At 37.5% G+C, this 11,195-nt stretch overlaps 1 protein-coding gene across 6 annotated transcripts in view; it reads left to right on the plus strand.

Annotated features, from left to right (window-relative positions):
* The window catches only part of Heph (hephaestin), an 86,898-nt gene that overhangs the window by 11,495 nt on the left and 64,208 nt on the right, over positions 1–11,195 (plus strand). For all 6 annotated transcript variants that reach the window (XM_031365301.1, XM_031365291.1, XM_031365330.1 and 3 more), the window contains 4 exons: positions 1,869–2,081; positions 2,663–2,845; positions 4,050–4,304; positions 6,263–6,431. In XM_031365301.1, the coding sequence (XP_031221161.1) occupies positions 1,869–2,081; positions 2,663–2,845; positions 4,050–4,304; positions 6,263–6,431 (820 nt within the window). The remainder of the gene's footprint in view (positions 1–1,868; positions 2,082–2,662; positions 2,846–4,049; positions 4,305–6,262; positions 6,432–11,195) is intronic.

The following is an 11,195-nucleotide window of genomic DNA, read 5'->3' on the forward strand; positions in this document are numbered from 1 at the left end:
TTTTTCAAAGAGGGTACCAAGTTTATTCTTTAGCATATCCTAACATTTGAGGCAGAATGGCTTAAAATGAATATTGCAGTTAGTGAGAGAATTAAATTGGGAAGTCGGAAGCTCTTGTTTGAGATAAAGGTGCAGAGAAAAGGAACCATTTTATACTGTTTAAGGGAAGGTAAATTAGTATAGCCATCAGGTAACAATATACAGTTCCTAAAACTAGGACTATGTTACTTCCCAGAAATCCCATTACTAGGTATATATCTAAAGAAAGTGATATCAACATGTTGAAGAGATATATACTTTCATGATTATTATAGCACTATTCACAATAGCCATGTTATATAATCATCTTAAACATCTATCTACAGATGAATATACAAAGAAAATGGTGTACTAGACAAAGGATATGGGGGACAGATTTGCCAGACTCTGCTGCGTCCCATCCCCAGAACTATAAAATATTTTATCCTTATATCAAACCATCACACAACCCTTTTACTAAATCAAAATTGTTAGAAGTGATCATTTTAATGTAAAGAAATAAAATTACTTTCAGTTTTATTTTCTTTACAATGAGAAAGTAAACCCACTTATCATTAAATTGATTTTAAGCTAAAGCTCTCTGATTGTTGGTTGTATGCATTTCAAAGTGAGTGCTTGAAAGGGAGGAGTCTAGACACCCTCAGGCTGGCTTTCCTTATATACCCAGGCTAGTATCTTAACTGGAGACCCTCCAATTTCTGAATGTTAATAGAACTGTACTGTCATGACTTTTTCTGAATGTAACTCCTCCCAAGTGACTTCTGTTTTTTTGTCAGAACTCCTTTAGTTATTTTAATTTTACTTAATTTTATGTTTTAAAAAGTAAATTATCAAATTCATCTCTTATCACTCATTCCCTCTCCTCCAATACCTCCCCTCTCCCCACATTGCTATTTCTTCTCACCATCTTCATGCACCCTTTTTCTTAAAGTCAACTCAGTACCCACTTAGTGCTGCCAGTATGTACATGGATGGAGGGCCATTAACGGGAGCATCACTAGCCCCTTGGAAGCTACATTCTGAAGAAAATAGACTCTCCCTTCCCAGAAGCCATCATTTGCTGTTAGCTCTTCAAATAAGAGCAGAACATCATGATTATCCCCGACTCCATCTATTCCTGCATTTTGCCTGGCTTGATCTTTTGTGGATCTTATGCATTCAGTTTCTGCCACTATGAATTCATGCACGCAATTGCCTTCTGATGCCCAAAAACATCTTTCAAGACAACAAAGAAGGCTCCTCAGTAATATGTGGCCATCAGTACAGAGACCTACAACTGATCAATATGCAGAGAATTAGGAACTGTGGAGTGCTCAGATGTAATTGAGACATCTATATTGAATCCTATCCTCCAGGGCTTAGGAATCAGTGATGAAGAGGATGCAGAATGATTGTAAGATCCAGAGGTAGTGCATGATGCCTAGTGATTTGTTTCTCTCTTTTGCCTATTTTTAATGTGAGAACTAGGGTGAAGAGCACTATAGTATTGAAACTTAGAGTATAATATTCCTCAAGACTTGACTTAACTATCCCATATATCTCACCCATTTTTTATATTTTCCAATGTAATTTAGTTTATTATTGCTATCATTTATGTGTATATGATATGCATATGTGTGAATGCTATAGTATACCTGTTGATAACAACTTTGTGGAGATAGTTGATTTCTTCTGGCTTTACATGAATCTGAAGGATTGAACTCAGTTCACCAGGCTTCTTCAGTAAGTGCCTTTGCCCACTCAGTGATCTCACTGAGCCACGCCTTCTTTTTTATCTATATCTATTATCCTCCTACTTGGTACTAGACATGCACATTTTTATTTTGTAGGCTCACTATACCCAGATGGTTCTTCTGGATATCTGAAAGCTGATGATTCTGTTCCCCCTGGGGGCAGCCATGTCTACAACTGGAGTATTCCAGAAGGTCATTCACCCACTGAAGCAGACCCAGCATGTCTCACCTGGATTTACCACTCTCATGTAGATGCTCCACGAGACATTGCAACTGGTCTCATTGGACCTCTTATCACCTGTAAAAGAGGTACTTATTCAGACAATAAGCCATAAGATATAATTTGGAACGTCTCTGGGAAGCAGTGAGATATTTGAAACAAGATCATATTGAGTAGCAACCTGAGCGGTATCTATTTATTAGCCTGCCAAACTCTCTTTCCATTGTTGTGTCTATTCCATTGCCTTTAAAAATACACTCACCAAACAACTCCACTTCTTTTCTGTTGTTTCTTATTTCATTTTTAAAATTTAAATTAGTGATGATGGCAGCCAGCACACATTTGAATAAGGTAAAGGATAAGAACTTAGGAATGGATTTGGCTGACTGATTTAGAATGGTTATCCTCAAAGACTAGTCATGTTTGAAGGACACAGGATTGCAGGAATTGAAGATACAGGCAAGGATGATGGGAGGAAATTATTCTAGGGCCCATGTTTTCCCCATTTATATAATAGGTTCACCTAGCAAGCTTGAAAATAAAAATTAATATCAGAAACACTTTTTGTTGTTGCCAGATCTATAAGGTCCTCTCCTTTCTCTTCCCATTTTTTTTTTATGAGTAACTCTTGTAGCCTATTATCAAGGATCATTTTTTTATTCTTGTCCAGGGACCCTGGATGGTAACTCCCCACCTCAGAGGAAGGATGTGGACCATAATTTCTTCCTCCTCTTCAGTGTGATAGATGAGAACCTTAGCTGGCACCTTGATGACAACATTGCTACTTACTGCTCAGACCCTGCCTCGGTGGACAAAGAAGATGAAGCATTTCAAGACAGCAACAGGATGCATGGTGAGCTAGGAGGAAATGGCTTCATTGTGACAATGAAGGCTCTTATGGAGAGTTTCCATTTGGCCTAGTATTTATTGTGTTGATTCACAAGTGTGGTCCTTTTTATACTCACAAAGACCACAAGTAGGTGGAAAGACCAAGGGCATGGGGATTTTCTGTTTTGTCTGAAAATATAACATTATGAATCAAAAAAAAATTAGCACAACTCAAATCTCACTTCTGATCTCTCTAGTTAAATAGACTGTACCCTTGCCATTAAGGCTATCTTTCTCATAGTGTAGAATAGCTAACATTATTGGTTTAAATCATGTATATTTAGTCACTGAATGAGTTGTCCGCTCGTCTAATTAATTAATATTTCCTCAGTTTGAAAAGGATGCAAGATAGCAGAATTATCTACTTTCTGTAGAAATTGATCATTTTCCTTGTATTGTAATTTTGACTTGTATCTATATTTTAAATTGGGGAGCACATGAATACAGTGCCCCTACTACAAATTATAGAGTAGAATTCCCCATATTTGGGGTCAGCACATCCAGACTGCGATGGATAATTGGCTTATACTAGAAAAGAATTGATTATATTGATTAAAGATAAAAGTACAACACTCCAAGTCATGAGCAGAAAATTGATTTTAGGAATAGATATATCCTGACTTTGTTTTTATTAGTGAAGGAAGATTTTCACTAGGTTACAGGAATGCACCCAAGTTAAAAAATGAGCTGAAATCTCAGTGGAATGATATAACAGATAGATTAGGTGGTTTAAATTTATCTTGTGGTTTTATAAAAATGGATTAAAATAGTCACGATAGCCAGGTAATAAAACACTCATACTGTGGAAACTTCAAAATGAAACTAGCCAAAAAGGAGAGAATGGTTTAGAAAACATCCCGCAGAATGTCCTCAGATGTCCGGATTTGGAATATGGATTTTTATTACCTAATAGATGTGTAGTTCTTGGATAGAAGTAACTTAGAGGAAACTTTACTTCTTTATGATTTAGTTTTCTCAATTTTTTGAATTCGATCAATGATATTTGTCTATTCATTTTAATCATTTGTAACATTTAAAGGAACTAAGGCATATGTTCAGTGCAGTGTGCTCTTTAAAACTTCATTTGAATGTTCTACTCTTATCATCAGATGGTAAGGCTTTTCCCGTTTATATGCCGTTTCCTAATTTCTTATTTTGTTTTTCTGCAGCAATAAATGGGTTTGTCTTTGGGAACTTACCAGAGTTGAGGATGTGTGTACAGAAGCATGTAGCCTGGCACTTGTTTGGCATGGGCAATGAAATAGATGTCCACACAGTTTTCTTCCATGGACAGATGCTGAGTATTCGTGGACACCACACTGATGTTGCAAACATTTTTCCAGCCACCTTTGTGACTGCTCAGATGGTGCCCCAGAAGTCTGGAACCTGGTTAATTAGCTGTGAAGTGAACAGCCACTTGAGAAGTAAGGTCTAACATTTTCACTCTTGGAATATATGAGGGAAATGTCATTAATGGTCAGTAGGATGCAGGGCTTCTAGCTTGGAACCATCTATCTAATAGGTCTTCTAGGATTCTTGGTGTAAATAACTAAACTGAAGTCAGATATGTAGGTTATTTCTTGCCTCTGCCATTAACATGCTGGCTAAATTTAGGGAAAAAATTGGGCTTAATCTTCCCGATAAAATTTAACATAAAATTACCTAGGAATGAATAGGTGGAATTTTAAACTTCGTTTTGTTTTGTTTTGTTTTGTTTTTTTCCTGAGAATGTTCAGGGATAGGATTCAGAAATATTTTTAGTTAATTGAATATGGCCTTAAGGGAGAATAAGGAAATCATGTTGTAGTGTGGGTGAGTAGTGACCCTATAGCAAGGACATCGTAGTAGTTGGTTTGGAAGACTTTGGAGAAAGAAAGTAGTTTATGTAATGTCATAGTTTCTCAAGGGGCATCCTCACAAAGAAAACAAAAACATAAAAGAAAATGGAAAGAACGATAAATAAGTGATTTTGAGGTTTGAGATTTAATGAAATATTCACTAAACACCTATGGGCAAGTTTCTTTCTAGTTTTATACCTCATCTAAATAGTCTGTAGACATCTTAGTTTATACATTTTACAATTAATTTCTACAATTATTTGATATATTATGAATTATAAAGGTATTGGGAAAGTCTCAAGTGACTATGTAAAAGTGGCTGGATTGGTATACATGCTGCAGCCACTGAAGTCTGTCCTTGGCGTCATAGGTACTTGGGAAAAAGGCACAGATATTTACTGGGGTTAGGGAAGCAATGTATTAGTAGAACAATCAAGAGCATTGGAATTAAGACATCATGACTTCACATCCTGGTTCTTTCACTTGCTCACGTCTTTGGTAAGTCTTGAGGAGAGCAGTAATGATTTTTACCTCATAAAGTTTTACTAAAATTTCAGAAATACTAAGTTAAAATTTCCAAGGGAGTAATGTGACCAGAAAAAAATGAGCTCTTGGCTTCTGTAATTAAAAGGTAAGTTCTTAAGTATACTGCTTTCTGTCAATTATAGATACATGATTTTGGGAAAGTTACCTAACTTCTCTGATTTTTATTTTTCTTCAACTTCAAGGAGGGTAGTAAAGTGGTTTTTCACGGTTAGTTTGAAATTTAGATGAAGATAGAATGTAGAACTCTTGGCACAATACTTGATATATGTGTTCATCAGAAATGAATACCCCTTCAAGTAAAATAAAATAAACAAAATAAAAAATCAGTATTGCTTATGATTCCTTATGCTTCAGGCTTCTAATATGGATGGAAAAGCCTCCTCAGGAGTTTTTGAGACAAAAACCATTAATGAAGCTGAGCAGCATGTGTACATTGTTAAGGATAAGTGAATTCTGTTATTATTATGCTTCAGTGTACTATTATCTATATTTGGAGAATATCTACAAACTAAATTTTCTGACAATTACAGATATAAAGCTTCATCTCCATGTATGGTTATTATTTTCTTTGCTTCCTAGTTTATAAATAACGTAGCCTTCTTTTAGACTTGATGCACATTCCTCCTGAGGTAGACATCCTCATTGTCTTCATTTAGAAAAGGTATGTGCTCAGACTGAGGCCTTACCTAAGGTCTCATAGATATTGATACATATTCCACTTAAACTTAGACCTCCTGACTCAAGTTTCTATGATGGTGCTGCCATATAGATGTTTTGCAAATGCATGAATAAGATCTAGTAAATGTGTCAGTGACTGCCTGGGTTCACTCTTTCTATTAGCCAGGAACTTAAGGAGTCAGGAAAAGTGGCACATTTGGGAATAGAGGTAAAAAGACTAGAAGAGGATGAAAGGAGACAAAACAAGGAAAAGAAGAGTATATACTCTAAATAGGAATCTTACCAGTAGAAAGGGAAAGCTATGTGTTTTTTTTTTCCAGGTGGCATGCAGGCCTTCTACAAGGTTGACTCTTGCTCCATGGACCCATCTGTGGACCAGCTCACAGGCACAGTTCGTCAGTACTTTATTGAAGCCCATGAGATTCAATGGGACTATGGTCCAAAAGGGTATGATGGCAAAACTGGGAAGAGTTTGAGAGAGCCAGGAAGGTAAGAGACAGAAGGCTCCTGTCCCTACACCTACTCAAATACTTATTATCCTCCTTGAAATCTCTACTTTGGTGTTAACAATTTTGCCTAGATGAAATTGCTATTATTAACCAACTTCCTGTGGCACTCGTTTGCAGTACGTAGCCAGGCTTTTGCAAGTATTTAATGTTTCAAATAGACTTGAAGTTGTTCTCACTGAAATATATGGCCATGTTTAGAAGGGAAAGAGCCTAGGTGGAACCAGTTGCCCATCAATTGAAATGACTTTTCTTTTTCAATCAATTATTTGCTTTTCTCCTTCTTTTCTTCTTTCAATCTAAGCATGGGTATTAAAAAACATTTTGAGAAATTTATGGGAAGAGGGGCTGCTTGTGGTGAGTCCATGTCCATCCTTTTATATGAACATCTCCAGAATCCTTTCCTAACTGTGTACTGGCTGGTTTTGTCTGTCAACTTGACACAGGCTGGAGTTATCACAGAGAAGGGAGCTTCAGTTGGGGAAGTGCCTCCATGAGACCCAGCTGTGGGGCATTTTCTCAATTAGTGATCAAGAGGGTAGGGCCCCTTGTGGGTGGTGCCATCTCTGGGCTGGAAGTCTTTGGTTGTATAAGAGAGCAGGCTGAGCAAGCCAAAGGAAGCAAGCCAGTAAGGAACATCTCTCCATGGCCTCTGCATCAGCTCCTGCTTCCTGACCTGCTTGAGTTCCAGTCCTGACTTCCTTAGTGATTAACAGTAATGTGGAAGTAAGCTAAATAAACCCTTTCGCCCCCAACTTGCTTTTTGGTCATGATGTTTGTGCAGGAATAGAAACCCGGACTAAGACAAACGGTATTTACAAAAGTTAAAGCAGAAGGTTAATTTTTTTACCTGGTTGCTAGGCCTGATTTACAACTCATTGAGTCATTGGCAATGCCAGTTCATTCACAGAGGTGGCATTTGGTAGATGACTGGGGCAAAACATGGGAAAGATACATGGATGACTTAGAACAGAAGCAGGGAAGTATTGAACACATTGGTCTGGGTTGACTGGAAGGTGGAATGCAGTGCCTGGCTTGAGATTCATTCACTCTGCCTGCATAGAAATCATGGATAGGCAGCTTTGGTTTTGATGTTTGACAGCAGCAAGTGATGGTAATAGACAAATAGAAGTAACAGAGGTATCACCCTCTTGTATTGCAGTCCTTAAACTGGCTTTAGACACTTGGCTACTTAGTAGCACAGAGTGTACAGATTTTTGGCCTTTGGCAATAGCTAATTTTATGTATCTTGGTCCAGCAACTGAGGCTCTTGACTCTAAAGATTTGGGAATTCTTTGGAACCCGATTGCTAACCAGAAACTCTTAGTTCTTTCTTGTGGCTTCTTCCAGCCCACTCTCTCAGTCTTTTTACTTCCATTTCATGTCTTCTTTCTGAACTGACTACTTTCAAACCATTCAGTGGTTTCTTCAGCTGTTATTATTCTCTGCAAAAACTTGTGCTATTAATCTCTATATGCTGGAGCCAGGGTGCACAGGAGGCACCCACTGCTGCTTGTGCGTCAGTGCTATTCAGAGACTGGACATAAGGCATGGTAGGGATTATTTAAGAATAGGGTATCTCATAGAACCAGAGGGAGGGAGGATGTGATAGGGTGTTTCTGGGAGGGAGGGAAACCAGGAAAAGGATAACATTTGAAATGTAAATAAAGAAAATATCCAATTAAAAAAAAAAAGAATAGGATATCTCTTCTCACTGAAAACAGAATCCTGATGATTTGTGCTGATGTATGGGGACCCTGACTGGAACTATCAGATATTCTGAAACTGTGATGTTGGCACTGCTAGGTAAAAAATTCAGGCCTTATTCAGTTATCAAATGGCATTTACCAGTGTTCTGTGCTGGGAATCCTTGCCCTGGGATCTCAAACTTGGCACTGGTTGCAAACAGGTCTGTTTGGAGCTCCATCTAGAAATATGGCACCAGCTTCTCTGGGACTGCCTTCAAGGCTGTTATCAAGCATCAATGAAAGCAGTACCACTTAGTACTTAGAAACTTGGTGCTTAGAAATGCATACTGGGCTGTTCAGGAAGAACCCAGTATCAGGGATCAGAAGCAACACAGGGAAGAAAGGTGGTGATGAGGTTTGTACAGCACCTGCGGGTGGCACGGGACAATACTGTATTCAAGCTATACCTGTATAGATTATTTATCTCTCAAGCACTGATCAAACTATTGCCAAAGGCAAGAAGCAGGAAACTGTTCAACTACCAATCAGGCTGTGCACAAGGCCTATGGTATCAATGTTTATCTCAAGGAAGACACACTTATTAGTTTAGACTAATCACCACTGCCAGTTCTTATGTTACCACTTCAGAACCACATAACAAAAAACAGCCAAAAGTACCACTTGAGAGAAATGTTTGCTTGGAGCTAATGCTGCAATACAGGAGAGGAAGAACAGTATGGTGCCTTGCAGCTGACTTTCTGAGTAAGTCTAGGCTGCCTGATTCTATAGTCTGAGAAGTTGCATTTGGACCAATCATAGCCATTTGTTTTGGCAATCATAACTTCATTTTACAACAACCCAGTCACTTGGGTTATGTTTAAGATCAGTCTTAGTACTATCCTCCCACGGAAAGGGACACTGTTTGACTACAGTGGAAATGGTTTATCAAGACTTCCGATTGCAAAACATCTGGAAAAAACTATTTCAGATAGTCTTGGCTAGAACTGTACTTCTAGGAGCCAGAAAAAAAATCAGTTGTAATCTTTGTGTCTCAAGGCAGGCATAGTTGGTGCTGGTACAAGTATAGTTTGGCTGGAAATTAGATTGGCACTTCTTTGTCTCATGGCGACTCAGGCAGCAAAAGTGTTTAATGGTTGCTAATTAAAAAGTCAGACTGGCTCATTCCCAATGTTATTGCTTGTTTCTTGGATAATGAATGTCAGAAAGGATCACACGATAAGTTTATAGTGTTTATTGCCAATAATAACAGTGACTTTTATTTTATATTTATTTTTTAATTTTTTTTACAGGTATACATACTGTATGTTAGGTGTATGACTCCCACCCTGTTTTCTCCTAACCTCCTTATTATCACTTCTTTTCTCTCCCATTAGTTTTCTTTACTTTCTGAAACAGTTGATTTCATTTATTTCAGATTCTACTTTTCTGTCCTATATATGTGCATGATTTTAGGTGGCTATAAAATCTAGAAATCACAGAGGATAGAAAATGTACAACATATGCTTTTCTGAAACTAGTTTAATTTGAGTAATATGATTCTTTCTAGTTGTATCCATTCTTCTGCAATTAGTGTAACTTTATTCTTGATTGTGGATGTAAAAATAAAATTGTGTACGCATATCATACTTTCATTACCATTCTTGTATTGTTGGGCACAAACATTAGTTTCATAGTTTAGCTGCTGTGTACAGTGATTCAGTAAACACTGATGAGCAAGTGTATCTGTGTTATGTTGACTTGTGCTCCTATTGGTACAGCTGGTTACATGATAGATCTGTTTCTAGGTGTTGTTTTCTTTTACTTTTGCGAATCCTCCTTACTGATTTCCATAGTGGCTAGATTGGTTTACATTACAACCTACAGTGTACAGAAGTCCCCTTGTGATTCACACCTGAATCAACATTTACTGTTGTTTCTTGTCTTGAGGATTGATACTCTACTGGAGGTAATATGGAAACTCACTGATATTTTGAATTGTATTTCTGGGATGACTGATGAGGAAGAGTGTATTTATTATATGTGTTTATTGGCCATTTGCATTTCATGATTTGAAAACTGTTCAGGGGCTGGATATATGACTCAGTTGGGAGTAGTATTTGCTCTTCAAGCATGAGGAACTGAGTTTGAATCTCTAGCATCTATTTGTGCTTATAAACCCTAACAGTGGGGGAATAGGGACAGATGGATCCCAAAAGTGAAGGGATCTATCCTATCTATCTTAGTGAAGGGGCAAGATGTTATCTCAAGGCCAAGACGTGCAATGACAAGAGAGGAAGACACTGTCCCTCTCTGGACTCTCTGCATGGACACATGAACATATGTACTCACATACTTATATGCACTACACCCACATACAACACACTGTACATATTAAAGAGCTGTTTTTGAAGAGAATTTTTCTATTAAATTTTTAGCTTGCCTATTGATTGGGTTGAGTTTTTTTAATTTTTGTAGGTTTTTTGTTTATTCTATTAATTCTTTGTGAAATGTCAGCTTGCAGGGGTTTAGCTGCAATTAGTTATCTGTTCCTGTTGCTATACAGAATTTTTTTAAATTTCATGTTTCCATTTCTCAATGTCAGCCTTTATATTCTGAATAACTGTAGTTCTCAGAAAGCCATTATCTATGGCTATATGGTTTTAATATTTTCTTTTCTTTACCCTCTAGCAGTTTCAGAAATTCCTATCTTAACATTAAGCTCTTTGGTCTGTTTGGAGTTGATTTTGTGCAGGTCAAACACCAGAAATCTAATTTCATCTTCTCCATGTGGATATCCAATTTTGTTAGCACTATTTGTTGAAAAGTCTGTCTTTACTCTGCCATGTATTTTTGACATCTTTACAAAAATTCAAGGGGCTGTAACTGAGTGGTGGTCTTGTATGTGGATTTTGATTCTGCTCTAGTTATCTACATGTCTGTATTTGTTGCAGTATTCTGTTCCTTTTGTTTGTTTGTTTGTTTGTTTGTTTGTTTTTTGAGACAGGGTTTCTCTGTATATCCTTGGCTGTCCTGGAACTCACTCTGTAGACCAGGCTGGC

Source organism: Mastomys coucha, chromosome X (assembly GCF_008632895.1).
Source record: "Mastomys coucha isolate ucsf_1 chromosome X, UCSF_Mcou_1, whole genome shotgun sequence".
Lineage (NCBI taxonomy): Eukaryota > Metazoa > Chordata > Mammalia > Rodentia > Muridae > Mastomys > Mastomys coucha.